A 17,593-nucleotide genomic window follows, 5' to 3' on the forward strand; every position below is an offset into this window, starting at 1 on the left:
TTGTCAAAGTTGAGTTGAATTGTTAAATACAAAAATTGTAAAGAGTTAAAACAAACTAATAGATAGAAGTATTTTGAGTAATGATAATTAAAGTTCAATTAGCAATAATGATTAATAATTTAATTGTATTTGAAAACTATGGATGATGAAAGTTCAAATAGCGTTGAAAACACTATGAATGTTTAGACCCCCAAACACAAAATATCAATTCAAGCTTTATATCAAACAATGTATGTGCGGAATATGATAACTAGCTTAAATAGAATTGATAAACAATCTAAACCATAAATAATCACAATCACAGCAGTAATTAAATGGTAAAAATAAAGAGAAGAGAGATGCAAATACAAGGATAACACACGATGTGTTATCGAAGAGGAAACCGAAGCCCTCGGCGTAAAACCTTTCCGCCGCCCTCCAAGCTGTCAATAATCCACTAGAAAATGTAGTTGGGATACATGAATAGAAATAGACCCTCCAAGCCTAATCTATCCAGGTACCTAAGCCCTCCAAGCTTCTTGCTCCAACGAAGTTGCGCTGAACCTTTTTCTTCTCTTACTGAATTCCGCTATAAACCATAGCATCAACCAATAATCATTGGTCCCTTTCAAATTGCTTCCCTTAGCACCAAAATAACCTTCTCATAGACGTGGATATGGTGAGAAAAGGATTTGGTCAAGAACCTCTCAAGGATGTATCAATGGAGAGGAAGAGAGTAGAGGAAATTTGAAGAGTCTCTTAGGTGAAGATTGTGGATGAGACAATCTTATTTTTCTCTAGGGTTTCTCTCTCAAAATTCTCTCTAGACGCTTTCTACATTTCGTGGGAATGAGGGGTATTTATACTAGGGTGAGAATGGAATGTGAAGAGTCAATTTTTCCCAAACAGGGCATTCTGGCGACTTGATCTCGCGACTGGGTTGAGTCACGAGTTCAAGTTGCGAGCTAACGGCCTGGCTAGTATGAGACTTTTGTCCTGTAATGCAACAGCTGGCGTGACTCTTCAGCTTCTGGCATGCTTGGCACGTGTGCAACTTCTGGTGATTTACAAGCCGTGAGCCACTCGTGAGATCCAGTCGCGAGTCCCTGCTTCTTTGCACAAACTTGAGTATTTCTTCACACTCTCTCACTTACTACCCTTACAAGATTTCCACCTAAATACAGGATAACTAATTGCTAAAATACAAGCAAATTTGCCACGGAATAAAGCTAACAAGATAGTTGATTAAATTCAACCTTACAATCTCCCCCTTTGGCTATTCCGTGACAAAACCTTACAACAAGCTCTAGACTTAACACGTGAGTTGGGAACAGTTGGAAAACTCACTCACACCTAACTCTAGAATCTGTGAAGCTCTTGAACCATAAGACCAAAACATCTCCTGAAACACAATAACACAATAAGTTCATTGTATTCAGAAAACTTGTAATGCATATGGAGCAAGCACGATGTGATCTAGCAAAATGAAATAAAGTAATAAACCATGACTTGACCAAACAAGTAGTCACTATAAGAAAGTGACCACAATGCCCATTCACACTTGGAATGAACTTCTGGAAATTCAAGCTGATAAGCACAAAGAAAATCACTTGAATGACCAACACTCAACCAATGCACAGTACATGAAGTATATAAATCTAGAAATAAAATTCTACAAGGGCACAAGAGTGAGAGTACTTAAGGGAAATGCATAATATTTAGCTTGAAGTACAAGGTAACAAAGCATAAAGGCTGCATAAGCATGGTACATACCATAAAAGCCTACAAACATGCCTAGAAACAAACCCTAAAAGCTTACAAAAGCAACATGGGTACAAAAATTAAACTAAGAACCTTAAAAACCTACAAAGGTAATAGGTACAAAACACATAGTAAATAAACACTGAATAAACATCATTAAATTATATATAAGTGTACCAGATAATCACAAGTTTTCCAAAAGACAAATTATAGACAAAAACAAGCAAATAACTATAAACATGTGTGTCAGTATATATCAACACAACTCCCCCTTTCAATATGCACAACTCCCCCTGTCTATGTGTTGCTCTCCCCCTTTTTGTCAGGAATAGCTAAAGGCTATTTTCAAGTTTTTGCTGTATAGCATCTAGTTGGGTCTCAATAGTTGTGAGACGCATTTGGGTTTGACTGTGGAAAGAGTGAAGAAGCTGTTCCAAATCAGAAATCCGATGAAGCACATTTTCAATGAAGTAACTTTGCTTGGGAGTTTGAAATCCAGGGGGAATAGATGGAGTGCTAGTTGATTGTACAGGCGTAACTGAAGCATGAGCAATTGGAGTTTCATGGGTGGATGGCTCACTCTTGGGTGTTCTAGATGAATGACTCTTGCTTGCATGAAGGGTCATCATAGATATTGGTCTGGAACGCAGTAGAATCTTTCCATTTGACGGTGAACGAACCCCCTCACTAACCAAAATCTTCATGATGAGACTACAAAAAGGAAGGAAAGTTCGGGTTACTAATCGAGCTACTTCTTTCCCAATGGTCTGAAATATGTGGGCACAGATATCAATCGGTACACCAGTAATGAGATCACAGAGAAATTGTGCTTTTCCAAGATTGATGAAGGCAGTGTTAGACAATGGATACAGGTTGGAGAACATGATCAACTTTAAAGTCGTCAGTTCAGGTGAAAACTTTCCTGTTCCTATAGAGGTTCCCTTGCTGACAACTTCATGATCAGTTCCAAGAACTTGAAGAATGTCTTGAGCCTTGAGTACTCTGTCATTATATGGAGTGGTGTCCACACTTGCAGGTATTGTGATGTGAAGAACCTTTGCAATGAAGTTTGGATTGATGGAGAATTCCTTTCCTTTTACCCAACATTTCAACTTTACTCTGGTGCATCTAGCACTGGAGTAGAATTCCTTAACCAATTCCTCAATTGGATCTACAAAATTTCCAAAAAAATCAACCTAATCTCTTAGTTCAAAAATCCTAGGAATAAATGTTGTTCCCAAGGAATCAAATTGTACTACTCATTCCACAATTGTTGGAGCTTTCATAAAAACTTCTAAGTAGGTCTTTGAATCAGTTGGAGTCCTGAATTTCTCAATTTCTGAATCTCGGGATGACTAAGTCGAGCGACGAGTTCACTTAGCAATAGGGGATGGAACATCAACTATAATGTCTTTGCCTTTAAAGGAACAACGAGTTATCTGCAAGAGAATAGACACACAGCAAAGAACCAAATGCAATACCACAAGGTACAAACATCATTTTGATTAGATTCAGATATAAGACAGTGAAATAGATATTTCACTCAATCATCAACACTAAGAGAGCATAAGCACCACTAACGTATTTAGTGAAATAGGAAAAAAGATATGACATCATGAGGATGAAATGATCAAACTAACTCAGAGCAGACAATAATCATAAGGTAGAAGTAACATACTATCTTTAGTAATTAAAGATAATAACAACCCTATAGAACAAGCCAAACACACATTCATAGAAAAACCCAGTAAATCCGAACCAAAAACAACATGGGTAAGAGAAAAAACAAGCAATCACCTCTGATAAACCAAAACATGATAACACACATGTTCAGAGTACTAGAAACAGAGTTAAGCCAAGACCAAAACATCAAAACTCAACAAAAAATAACCCAAAACCAAGTTCGAAAGCATTATATCTCAAAACTCAAAAACTCCTCACAAAAAAAAAAAAAAAAAAAAAAAAGCTCAAATCAAGAACTATGAAGTGAGAAATTATATCTCAAAACTCAAAAACTCCTCACAAAAAAAAAAAAAAAAAAAAAAAACTGCTCAAATCAAGAACTATGAAGTGAGAAAGAGAAAACCCATACCTTTTTCTTGTTGATTGAAGTAGACATGATGCAAAAATGAATGCTTTTTCAAGAGAGACACAGAGTGTTTGAGAGAGAGAAATGGAGAAGACAATGAACAGTCACAGAAATTCGAGGGAAAACTGAAAAAATTTTAAAAACTGTCCAAAAAGCGCAAAACATGCGTTTTTCGCAACTGAATCAAGTCGCCAGTCAGTCGCCAGGGTAAGCCGCGAAACACTTTGAAAGTAAGATTCCTGAAAAATTTCTAAGTATTTTTCGCGACTGGAAGGTCTTCCCACGAGATAGTCGCCAGGTGAGCTGTGAAAATCTCTGTGTAACCCTCGCGACTGGACCTTCCACCCGCAAACAAGTCACCACACTAAGCCGCAAAAATCATAAAAACTCAAGTTTTGAAAAATTTTCTAAGTATTTTTTGCGACTGAGACCTTGACTCGCCAGTGACCTATGAAAAATCTCGGAGTGAGCTCACGACTAGGGCATGTGACTGGAACAACCCGTGATTGAGTCGCCAAAATAGGGCAACACTGTTTTTGAAATTTTTGTAAAAATAAAATACTTTTCAAAAACAAGCTAAAACACTCAAAAATCTTTTTGTGTTTGATCAACAAAGATTGAGTTTGTGAAAACACATTTAAACAAGTACAATCACACAAATGAATATGACATTCATTGAACATAGACTTGTGTGCTGTGTGTGAATATCAAAAATGAGATAGTCCTTAGTCTAATATGAAGCTTCAATGATCAATTCAATCAAGGCATACACAACTAACACTAGATAATGTGACCCATCTCAATTATAGAAATATGCATATATGACCTTCCACATAAACTTGAGTACATTTCTTTGAAACTTTTCATTTGGCTCCATATACAACATATCATTTGATCATTTTGAACTAATTCATCTCATTGTGAGATCGATGCCTGAAATTTTTGATATTTCACTTTGATGAGTTAGCCTTTGGCTTTTTGGGCATCATACATTTTATTTTTGGTCGTTTTCTCTTTTTCCTAGTCAAATACTAGTATGTGCGACAGGGTTTTGTAGCTCAAAATCTCTTTTTATTTGGAGATTTACATTTGGTGAGCTCTTTAATTAAAAGTAATAAAAATAAAAGTGGGAAGATATATAGGCACAAGTCTATACATGTCTCAAGATTAACAAAACTATTCACTAATCATTCATGACAAGGTTGAAGATCTATTTACAACAGTCACATAGATTTCAAGATTTCTTCCACAAAGGTATGAGTGCATAGGGAACAAGCTAAGCTCGTAGATGCACAAGGCCATAAGTACAAAGGTACAAGGCAAAACATGTTTTGAGACAAAACTCAACAAAGTCGATCAAACTTTTTGGATTTTCAACTTTTTATGTGTTTTTGGATTTTTGACATAAAAGTAAGAAAAGATTGATCAAAATCAATGTAAAAACATTTTTAAAACGAAACAAATAAACAATCAACAAATCAACACTCATGAGCAAAAAGCATACAACCAAACATAATCATAAAGCATAGGAAGAATTGAAGCATGGTCATGTTATAATGCTTATGCATGAGTACCCTTAGTCACCCACATGTCACGTGCGTTTGGGGTGATATCCTTGACGGATTGGGTATGAAAGTTAGGACTGTCAAACTTTTTTGTGAAGCTTTCCAAGCAATTTGTAAAGGCACCGATCATCTTCATCATGTCCATCATTTCGGGATCATGGTTTTGACTTCTTGGTTACTCACTGCCTCAAGACTTCTTGTCATTTCTTCTTCCTCGTGATCGAGGGGCGCTTGCATTGTTTAATGCTCACAGCTTATGACAGTTGGGTCTAGTATGTCCTTGCAATCCGCAATAGTGACAAATATGATTTGTTCGAGGACCACGTTGGAAGTGATCTTCCTTTAGCTTCATGTCTGGCTTCTGATTAATTACGGAATGTATTTAGCACCCGTTGATCAATCTTAACTTTATCAGGAGTAGACTTTTCTACAATTGGCTCTTTGGCATTCACAAACCTCACTTTTTTGGTGACATTGGTTGATGAGCTACTCCCTCCGGTATATCCCACTCTGGACTTGTCTGAGACTAATTTTTGATGAGCAAGCATTTCATTGAGTTTCTTAGAGGAGACACGGTCTACCTTAACATTTGCTTGAAGCACTTCATGCTCAAGGAAACGAATTTTTGAGTAAGTTTCTAACAGCTCTCCATTCATTTTCTCCACTTCACATTTAGTCTCCTTGTATTGCATTAGAAGAGTTCTGTAATCTTCCTTGGCCCTCTTCATCTTCTTAATGGCTGCGTTAGCCACCTTAGCATATTCACTGGTCTTCTCAAGGAGTGAATTGTAAGTCTCTTGCAGTCCCACTGCTTCCCCAACTTCCTCATCTTCAGATTCCTCAACTATTCCAATACACTCCAAATCAAAGTGCTCACCGAGCTCCTTCACAAGTGTACTCGAATCATCTGAGGATTCCACATGTGCAATGGTCATGAATGCGAAGTAATTTCCTTCTCTGTCACAGCTATCCTCCGAATCAGAATTTGACGAATCTGAGTCACTTAGAGTAGTATCATAGACCTTGCCCTTTGACTTCAAATAGTTGGGACATTCCTTTTTAAAGTGTCCATGTCCATTACACTCGAAGCATGTGATTCCTTGAGAAGATTGGGAATCTCTACCATCTTTCCTTCAGAATTCTTTCTTCTCCTTCTCAGAACTCTGAAATTTTCCTTTGTCACCAAATTTCCCACCGTTCTTGAGTTTCAAGAATTTCTGGAAGTTCTTTACAAGGTACGCCACATCTTTATCTATTGCATCCTCTTTCGAAGAGTCATGAGATACCACTCTCTCATCAATTGTTTTAAGAGCAAGAGATTTGCTTTTCTTCTGTGTGGGCAGTGACAATTCATACGTTTGCAATGAACCGACCAGCTCTTGAACTTTAATGTCGTCAAGATCCTTGCTCTCTTCAATGGCCGTTACTTTGGCACAAAAACTTTCTGGCAGTAACTGAACGGTCTTCCTTACAATCTTAGAATCCTCCATCTTTTCTCCCAAATTAAATTTGCCGACGACCACCTTGTTCAACTTGTTATAAAAAGAGTCAAAGGACTCATCCTCGTTCATCTTGAGCTCCTCAAAGCGAGTGGTCAACATCTGTAATTTGGTATCTTTTACTTTCTTTGTTCCTTCATAAGTAGTCTCTAGAATCTCCCATGCTTTCTTAGTAATAGTGATATGTGAAATCCTGTGAAATTTTTCTAGAGAGACACTACAAAAAATAGCATTCAAGGCTTTACTATTAGAATTAGCCGCCGCAAGAGCTGCCTTATCCCAAGTGGATTTGGTAGCCTCTGGCTTTGTCTAACCAATTTCAACTGCATCCCACACAGCATCATCAATAGAGCACAAAAATGCCCTAATTCGGACTTTCCAAAAAGCATAATTATTACCATAAAAAAGTGATGGCACATTTAGAGATTGAGACCTATTCATCTCAATGTGGGGTCAAGGATCGCACTAGGGTGTTTAAACCATAACAAGTGCACCCGCTCTGATACCAATCGAAAGTTCAAATAGAGTTGAAAACACTATGAACGTTTAGACCCCCAAACAGAAAATATCAATTCAAGCTTTATATCAAACAATATATGTGCAGAATATGATAACTAACTTAAATAGAATTGATAAACAATCTAAACCATAAATAATCACAATCACATTAATAATTAAATGGTAAAGATAAAGGGAAGATAGATGCAAACACAAGGATAACACATGATGTGTTATCGAAGAGGAAACCGAAGCCCTCGCATAAAACCTCTCCGCCGCCCTCCAAGCGGTCAATAATCCACTAAAAAATGTAGTTGAGATACATGAAAAGTAATAGGCCCTCCAAGCCTAATCTACCCAGGTACCTAAACCCTCTAAGCTTCTTGCTCCAACGAGGTTGCACCGAACCTTTTTCTTCTCTAGCTTACCGGATTCCGCTATAAACCATAGCATCAACCAACAATCATTGGTCCCTTCCAAACTGCTTCCTTTAGCACCAAAATAATCTTCTCACAGACGTGGATATGGTGAGAAAAAGATTTGGTCAAGAACCTCTCAAGGATGTATCAATGGAGAGGAAGAGCGTAGAGAAAATTTGAAGAGTCTCTTAGGTGAAGATTGTGGATGAGGCAATCTTGTTTTTCTCTAGGGTTTCTCTCTCAAAATTCTCTCTGGATGCTCTTTGCATTTCGTGGGAATGAGGGGTATTTATACTAGGGTAAGAATGGAATGCGAAGAGTCAGTTTTTACCAAACAGGGCATTCTGGCGACTTGACCTTGTGACTGGGTTGAGTCGCAAGTTCAAGCCGTGAGCTAATGGTCTGGCCAGCTTGGGACTTTTGTCCTGTAGTGCAACAGCTGGCGTGACTCTTCAGCTTCTGGCATGTTTGGCACGTGTGCAACTTTTGGCGACTTGCAAGCCGCGAGCCACCTGTGAGATCTAGTTGCGAGTTTTTGCTTCTTTGCACAAACTTGAGCATTTCTTTACACTCTCTCACTCACTACCCTTACAAGATTCCTACCTAAATACAAGGTAACTAATTGCTAAAATACAAGCAAATCTGGCACAGAATAAAGCCAACAAGATAGTTGATTAAATTCAACCTTATAGATGATTTTCAAGATTTCATCTAAGCAATAATAATTACTATTTTCATTATATTATGAAACTATATGCCAAACGAACTAATGATTTATATTTTATTTTCTTGCTAGTACTATGGAGAAATTGTAATAAAGAAGTATCGTAGACTACAATATTCATTTTCTATCTAAGATTTATCTTCTTATTGATCCCCTAGAATTTTTTTTTGGAGCTGCCACTGCTTGACAATCTTGTTGCTCTTTGATGGCTGCAATAATGCCTACTGAACAACGTGCATGAGGGCTTTCCTCAAATCCATTGATGATAAATTTTGGCTCTTTGTCAACAAAGGCTAAACTGGTACTACTCCTAGCTAGTGATCAGTGGTCCACTGAGTAACTAATTGCAACTAACATAAATAGCAAAGGTCTTAATACAATATTCATTGCTATCTTCCAAGAAGAGATTAGGAGAACCTCTAGTGTAGAGAGGGCGAATAAAGCTTGGAACATACTAGACACAACATTCGAAAGTGCTAAAACAGTAAAAAACTCAAAACATCAGATGACATTGAGAATTCTAGGTTTGAAGAGATTAGAATGGCTGAGGATGAAACTTTCAACGAATTCTATTCAAACTAAATGATATTGAGAATTCAAGTTTCAACTTAGGAGGTAAAATCATTGAACCTAAGATTGCAGGGAAGATTATGAGATCTTTAAACAAGAGGTTTCGTCCTCAGGTAATGACCATAGAAGTGAGTAAGGACCTGGATTCTATAAAGGTTGAGGAATTATTACAAACATATGAGCTTACCAATCTCAGACAAGTAAAACAAGTCGATGGCCTTAAAAATTGTCAAAGAAGAGGATACTGATTCCTCTAGGGATCATTGTATGAGCAACAAATTAAATAACCTTCCTTGCTAAACAATTTAGGAAATTTATGAAGAATTCTAGGAATAGAGGCAAGAGAAAACTTCTAAAAAAATTTGAACCTTCTAAGGATGAATCCAAATAGAAGTTAAATGCTAAAAAGGATAAGAATGTTCAATCTTTTGTTTCATGATATCAGGAGTTCCACTCTATAATAGCTTAGCAAATTATTGACACAAATATTAGCTCAGCAAGTCCATGTAAAGAAAACAGAATCACCAAGTAATGGGAATATGGATACCCACATTTTGAGAAGGAAATCCACATAACCTAAAAATAAGGTTTAGTGGGAATCTCTATGCCCTTAGGTATAAGGATTCCTTTGAGTTATTTACAACAAAATACAGGAATATTTTTAAATCCTAAGTAGATTCCTAAAATCCAAAAAGACTATCCCGAAACCAAATAACTTGTAAGTAGAGTATGATCATACAACTTGAAATATTGAATATATTTATTACTTCTGTATAAAAATACAATTCTTATTTAGATTTTAGTGATAATATAACATGATTCACTTTTTTATTTTTTATTTTTTTATTTATATAAAAAAAAATCAAATTTACATACATTATATTAGTTTTCAAACAATGCTTTAAGATTGTAAGGTCTTGTGATATTAGGAGTTCCATTCCACATTACCTCAGCAAATTGTTGGTTGGCCCTTTCAGAGGGATGAATGGAGTCAAAGAACACATATTCACTAACATTATGACATAATTTGTATTCTTTGACAGATCTCTTCCCTCCACAACTAAAAATTCCTCTATATGGACCGGTTCCACAACATGCAATCTTGCTTATCTTGAAACCTTCACAAAAAAAAAAGAAAAAAAAAAGAAAAAGAGATACTTTTAGTTTATAGAACATAAATGCCAAACTATAAGAGCACTCATATTAGTGTGTGTATAATAAAAAAAAGGCGAAAAGCACATTTTCGTCCCTACATTTTCACGCGATTTCCATTTTGGTCCCTAAATTTTTTTTTTACCGCTTTTAGTCCCTATCCTGGAAAACGCGTCTCGTTTTTGTCCCTGCCGTTACATTAGAAACGGAAATTGCACAGGTGGCAAACGGAAGATGACGTGGCTATTAAAATAATAATAAAAAATATTATTTGACATTAAAAAATGCCACGTCAGCACCTAAATTAAAAAAAATTAATTTATTAATTTTAACTAAAGAAAAAAAAAATTAAAAACTAAAAAAAAATTAAAAACAGAAAATGAGAAAACAACATTAAACTCAGAATCAAAGATCAAACCCGACATTTTCCTTTATTTGAAATCCAAATAAAAAACATTTTGTTCATTGCTCATCCACTAGATTCAATTTACTAAAGCTCTCTCTCATCTAAATTGAAGCTCTCTTTCATCTAAAGCTCTCTTTGTCTCTCATATCAAAATCTCTGTCTCTATCTCTCTTTTGGCATTCTCTTTGGATCTGGGTTGAGAGAAAGAGATGGCTTCTCCGCCTCTCTCACGCAAAGCGAAGCCGATACGATCGGCCAAAACCCCTCAGTCCTCGCTGTGTTCGAGGACCGCCGTCGCAAGCTTCACACCACTCGGTCATTATCGGTCTTCTCGATACTGGAATCTGGCCAGACCGGCGTAGCTTTTCTGACACCACTCGGTCTTCTTGGTTCGGTTCCGTCTCGGTGGAAGGGAGCTTGTTGGTGGGTGCTGGGTTTGACTGGGTTCGTTGGTTGGGATTGAAGGGAGCTTTTCCGACACCACTCGGTCTTCTCGGTCCTGTTCGTTGACTGGTTTCATTGTTGTTGGTTTGATCGGTGATTGTTTTAGGCATTTGGGGTTTGGGGTTTGCTAGGTTGTTGTTGGAATTTCACATTTTGAATTCCGCATTTGGGTTGTTGTTGGAATTTCGCATTTGGGTTTTGGGTTTGCTGGGTTTGGGGTTTGGGGTTTGCTGGGTTGTTGTTGTTGTTGTTGGAATTTCGCATTTTGAAATTTCTTTTTGTTTTTTAAGTTATTAACTTGTAGTGGTATGGGTGTTGCTGGGTTTCTATTCTTAGGATGGTTTGGTTTGGTTTGGTTTGGGTGTGGTTTAGTGTGAGTTTTCCTGTGTTTGTTCTTGTTCAACCTCTTTAACTTGGTGATGTTCATGTTTTTTTTTTTTCCCTGTAGGTTTGATGTTCATGTTCTTTGATGTTCATGCTCTTTGATTTTGGGTTTGATGTTTCCTGCTGGGTTTATTTTTTGATTTAAGAAGAACAAGTTTTTATGTTCTTATATTTGTAATTTTTTGTTTGTAATTCTGTTTTTAATTTTTTTTTAGTTTTTAATTTTTTTTTCTTTAGTTAAAATTAATAAATTAATTTTTTTTAATTTAGGTGCTGACGTGGCATTTTTTAATGTCAAATAATATTTATTATTATTATTTTAATGGCCACGTCATCTTCCGTTTGCCACCTGTGCAATTTCCGTTTCTAATGAAACGGCAAGGACAAAAACGAGACACGTTTTCCAGGATAGGGACTAAAAGCGGTAAAAAAAAAATTTAGGGACCAAAATGGAAATCGCGTGAAAATATAGGGACGAAAATGTGCTTTACGCCTAAAAAAAATGTGAAATTTACACAATTTTGTTCAAAAACTCCCCACATCAATTCTTCCATTACACTATTGATTTACATTTTTGCTACAGTAACTATACAAATATGCACGGCTATTGTAGCTTTGTATTTGAATATTTTATCAATTCCTCATTTTATCTCTCTCCCCCTCTACTCCGTTCTTCGCTTTACTGTCTCTCTCTCATAAGCACTGCCTCCACTGCAACTCAACACCAACCAGCCCCCACCATCAACACAACTCAACCCATTACAAAATTTGATCTTAATAAAATCAGATCTACCCATCAACTAGAAAACCCAAATCATCAAATCCAATGGCAGCTCAAACCTATCAACCCAAACCTAAAATTGAATCCAATTGGTAGCCCAAAAAACCATATAATGGAAGAAGCAGCAGTAGTGGAAGAAAGAATAAGGAGAATAAGAAGCAGCAGCAGCAACGGTGGAAGAAGAAGAAGAAGCATGGGTAGATGAAGAGGAAGAAGTACAGAAGAGGAAGAAGTAGCGGTGACGTGTTTGGGAAGAAGAAGTGGCGGTAGATGTTTGGGAAGAAGAAGAAGCAGCAACAATGGATCTGGGTTTGGTACAAGAGAGATTTGATGGAGGTGAGAGGCGAGACCCAAAGGATTCATTTGGTTAGAGGGGTGAAAAAGTAGGAGGATAGAAAATATTTTGATTTTTATCTTTTTTATTGGTTGGGAGTGGAAAACTGGAAGTATGGAAAAAGTGAGTTTATATAAATTTACTCATATACAATTGATACAAAATGATGCCAAAAAAGTGAAAAGCAAAAAAAAAAAAAAAAAAAAAAAAAAAGGTGAAATCCATGTGCATTGCCCAGGTAAAGTAAAAGCTAAGAAAAAAAGAAAAAGAAAAAGAAAGGGGCAACTGGATGGCAATTTCGTCATTTAATCTCAAATTTCTCCTTACCTAGTTTTCTCTCCATTCTGGGGAGAAAACTTTTTAGTAGGTTTAGGGAGAAAACACCTGAGCTCCACTATTTTTTTTTTCTCCCACTCCCAAACACACCCAAAGAGTGGAGAGAGAGAAACAAGTTATATAAATGACAATAATAACCACCAGCTTTCCTGGTGCGGTGGTCACTTCACAAGTATAAGTGCTTGGACGATTTGAGGGGTAAGGATCGGAGTTCAAGTCTCCAGGAAAAAGCTTTACACATATATACATTTAGAAAATGCTCGATTAGAAATTCTATCTTGTAAAAAAAAAAGAAATGAAAATAATAATAATAAATGATTATTTAAATAAAATAAGGTGTATAATAAATAGTTTGATGTGGGTGTTTTTGTAAAGTGATTGTGTATAATAGAAAAAGTAAGCTTTTATGCTAAAATAAACAAGAAGGGAATTTTACCTGGACTAATGCTAATGCTCCAACAATAATAAAATACATTATGCACTATAAAAATTATTGACATACCATATTTTGAAGGGTTATTTATTCTTTCACTTAGAGAAGTGTAGGTATCCGCTATTGAATATTTGAATCCATCAAGCTGATTTTCTAGCTCCTGCAAGGATTTAGAAAGTGCTTCATTGTGCAATTTTGCTAGTGTTGAAAGTTCCTCAACGCATGCACCTGTGTTATTCGGACTTAGTGCTCTTGCAATTGGCAAACAGCCCAATGGTGCCAAGTTTGGAATCGCAATTTTCCTTCCACCTTTCTTATATATTCCCTAGCACATCAAGATATGGTTATTCAGTATAACAAATTTTTGCGAATGTAAGTAACAAGAATTAAATAGAATAACAATTTATTTTGAATATTGAATGTTATTACTTTTATCAAACTTGTTAAGTTGCCGATCACTATATCTACGTATTCTTCCGGAGAGTAGGTTTGAAGAGCACTGGAATTTGAGGTGGAAAAGGCAAAATAATCATTGCTGCCAGTGCTAATTAAGTAAACTGCTCTCGCCAATAATGTCTTGGCTTCTTCATGTCCTAGTCTTGCCCTCAACAGCTTCACCAATTTCTGATAATAATGTAGTTGAGTTTTTAGGTCAATCATCTACCCCAAAAATTAAAGGAAAAGAAGATTAATTAGGAAAATATGGCCTACTCAGTCATTTGAAATTTGAGTAATATGTTATTGCAAGCACACTATTTTAACATGAGTTATTGCTAGAGGTCTGGTCTCCATCCAATACACAAGAGTATTGGACAAGAGCTGACATGTCATCATTTTAAGATATGTATAATGTCATAGTCACCTACAATTTACCAAAATACTAGAGGGAAGCCAAAAACCTCTAGTTTGCTACCATACGAATTGCATACCTGACTATTAATCAATCAGATAATTTAGATAAAGCTCTATTGGCAATGCAAATTTCAAGCCTATCTATCATTTATATATTTATTTCTTTATTCAGCACGACATGATCAATTTCACTAAACATTTAATTAAGCTTCCAAATTTCTTCTAAAAAAAAAAAGCTGCCTAATTAATACTGATAGTCATTGGACAAAATGAGATCTCCCCTTGTCCTATTAATAAAGATTGGAGAGTGAAATTTCAATATTGTCAGTATTGTGCATGTGTGTGTGTATATATATATATATATATGTATGTATGTATGTATGTATGTATGTATATACACACACTTGATGTAAAAGATACATACTAATCCTTGGTTAGTTTCGACAAGAGCCCCGGCTCCGGCAGAAGCAAAGTTTGTCCCGTCAGTATATTGATGATAACCGGGATACAGAAGTGGCGTAATGAATGGCAACTTTGCAAACTCAGCTGTAATATAATTTCAACAGTCAATTTACTAACAATTCAAATTCTTAAAAAGAAAAAGAAAAAGAAAAAGAGAAAGAAAGATTAATAGCATCTTACCAATAAAATCTGGGATTAGACGTCCATTAGAAAATCTTCCAGTGGGGTAGTTGAAGAAGGTCTCCCCATACGGTCCATAATTTGCTAGGTTATCAGTGGTGGTGTTGATATAGTCATTGTTTCCAGCATCGACTAATGAATCCCCAAAGATGAATAGGGCAACATGTTGTTGTTTTGGCAGGCATATGTGACCAAGACTAGGGGCTGGGGTAAGAAAGACTACAAACAAAACCAAAAAACAGAAATGGAACCTAAAACTCACCATGTTATAATCCTCGTTCACTTTTGTTCTCATTAGTTAGTTGCACTTGCCATTTATAGAGAACTTTGCGTTATTACTTGGTCAAAAAGAACAAGAAAAGAAAAGAAAGCAGAATGCTTTGTTTGTCATAAAGAAAAGGAAGAGATGAAGCTTCCTCATTCCATGGTACGTAGTCGTCGGTGGCACGTTGTTGTTTTCACGGTTTCACCATGGTCAAAACTTTTAAGCTGTAAGAATTGAAGGACAGTCTCGGTCTTAAATAATTACTATATATATATATATATATATCAAATAATTAAGGCATAGGAGAAGTGAAGCAGGTATAACCACTATACTGTTTTCTCTACTAAAATAAACGTTTAATGACAATTTATATATCTATTATATATAGGCACTTAGGCCTTCCTAGAGATAAGTACGACATATATTTTTCTATATGCTAGAATAGAAATGTAAGACAAAGATTAGTATTAGTAGTCATTAACGTATACATTAAGCATTCAACAACTTGTAAAATTTTATCTTAAATAATTTTGAAGGTTTCTTTCAGACCCGCTTTAGCGTTTACTTATGAGGTGCTCACATTTTCAATTTCCACTTTATTTTGATATAATTATGTTGAAATGTGTACAACGAGATGCTCATCTTGGACATTAGATTATGTTATATGTTGTACCGTGGACTTTATTATTACAAGACTAAAATCCATGTGTTGCACGGGCAATCTAGTTTGATGATCAAATTTGTATATACTATCATTAAACTGCAGAATTAATATATTTTATAATAATGCAAATCTGTATGTATATTTTGTGACGGTCCAAGTGCCCAATAATTCATCTAGCTAGCGAAGAAGCTCCACCGCTTTGTACATAAAATTGTTGATGAGTGAGATATTTTTCTTCAGAAAATTGGGACCGCAAATAATGTAGCTGGCGTGATAACTATGTTAGTTCCTTCGCACAAGTTAAAGCACTGTTTGGACTTGATTGATAATATTTGCATTCTGAGATAGCATTTATGGGTTTTTGTGAAGGGCATTTGACGAGGATTAATCTAATTCAAGCTAATTAGGTGAAGATCGATTTATAACGTAGCTTGAATATAAATTCCATTTGGGATGGTTAGTGTTTACATTTGTTTTGTTGAGTTTGAATCAAATTTGAGTTCTGGTTTTGACCTGGCCGACTTTGACAAAGCAAATATATATGGGCTGCGGCTTGGTTAAATTGCTTTCCTTCGACAATTTCACTGAGAGAAAATATAAGTTTTTTCTTCTTTTTGTTATTTGTGAGAGAGAGCAGTTTTGGGTGTATTTTACTTTCGTTTTGTTTTGTTAGTGCTTTTTTTTTTTCCTTGTAGTACTTAGCCTATGAACATAGGCCTAAAGTCAAATTACATAAATATATACTTGATTTTTTCTTTTTTGTTTTCGGGATTGGTTGTAACTCTTTTTCTTTTTTTTCATGCGTGGTGCATCTAGAGGCTCTTTTGATAGCAAATAATCTCCTAATATTTAGGATATCTCCAAAATAGCCAAAAGTCTTGGGTACGTCTTGCATGTCACTAAAGATGATGAAGTCCGTAGATAATTGAATCATAGTAAAGTTATCGAGCCCAATAATTATCAGGGCCCAAGCCCAATCCTTAATGTGCAAGCCGAAAATAATATATGTACTATAAGTTGTTAATCATGGTTTTTTTTGTATTGTTAATTTAGGGTTTAGGGTTTATCTTCTTATAAATATCCCATATTTGGTTCATTATATATATATATAGAGAGAGATTATAGTGAAGATGTAACCATTAAGAGCTTCCTTAGCAAACGTAGGTTGTTAGTTTGAACCAAGTAGCGTTATGTTCTCTCTCTTCTCTCTATACTCTCTCAATTTAGATTTTCATAAATATAACATGGTATCAGAGCCACAATATTGATCTACTATTGTTTCCAGTGCAACAACAATGCCTGTTATGCGTGGACATAATTTTCTTTCATTTTGTTACCGGCAAGAATCTAGTTGGATGATCAAATTTATATATATATATATATATATATATCTCTGTGTGTGTTATTGCTAGGTTTTTAGACACAAGTTTTTGAATTACAAGTGACTTAATCAAGTTGATTAATTAGGCCAATATCCAATTCAAGTGCAAATAATTAAAGCTTATACGACATGCATGTAAAATAATGTGTTACCAATTACATAAAAGCAATTTCAATGGAAACGGCAATATAGTGACAAAGATCCATGCTTAATTACCTTTTATTATTTGAATTTAAGAAAATTTCCTGTGACAATTTCAATTAATGCTCGATTGATTGAGACAGGGGAATCTTATTCTTTAACGTGTTTTCATTTTTATTTTTTATTTTTTTAATACAAAATAAAAATTCTACTATTGTATAATTTAAGTGTATATGTGTATGAAGCTCCTTCTTACAAACTTGAATTCTAGCAC

The 17,593-nt window shown here is 35.5% G+C and overlaps 1 protein-coding gene across 2 annotated transcripts; it reads right to left on the reverse strand.

Annotated features, from left to right (window-relative positions):
- Positions 1-235: 235 nt before the first annotated feature.
- LOC112004841 (GDSL esterase/lipase 5-like) lies at positions 236-15,375 on the reverse strand. Of its 2 annotated transcripts, none has more exons than XM_065780837.1 (6): positions 14,869-15,375; positions 14,651-14,772; positions 13,804-13,998; positions 13,444-13,699; positions 10,053-10,222; positions 236-1,381 (listed from the first exon to the last, which is right to left on the reverse strand). In XM_065780837.1, exons 1-6 carry the CDS (start codon positions 15,161-15,163, stop codon positions 1,292-1,294), a joined length of 1,128 nt encoding a protein of 375 aa, XP_065636909.1. In that variant the 5' UTR covers positions 15,164-15,375; the 3' UTR covers positions 236-1,291. The 2 variants fall into 2 exon arrangements, with proteins under 2 accessions (XP_065636909.1, XP_023892838.2); XM_024037070.2 differs by having other exon boundaries at positions 13,804-14,034.
- Between the last annotated feature and the right edge of the window lie 2,218 nt (positions 15,376-17,593).

Source organism: Quercus suber, unplaced genomic scaffold, assembly GCF_002906115.3.
Source record: "Quercus suber isolate HL8 unplaced genomic scaffold, Cork oak 2.0 scaffold_248, whole genome shotgun sequence".
In the NCBI taxonomy this organism is placed as follows: domain Eukaryota; kingdom Viridiplantae; phylum Streptophyta; class Magnoliopsida; order Fagales; family Fagaceae; genus Quercus; species Quercus suber.

Coding starts and splice junctions, on each gene's coding strand:
- LOC112004841 (XM_024037070.2), bottom strand. CDS start 15,163: ATGAGAACAAAAGTGAACGAGGATTATAACATGGTGAGTTTTAGGTTC. Junction 14,773..14,868: donor TCTAATCCCAGATTTTATTG/GTAAGATGCTAT, acceptor ATTATATTACAG/CTGAGTTTGCAAAGTTGCCA. Junction 14,035..14,650: donor TCGAAACTAACCAAGGATTA/GTATGTATCTTT, acceptor TTTTTGGGGTAG/ATGATTGACCTAAAAACTCA.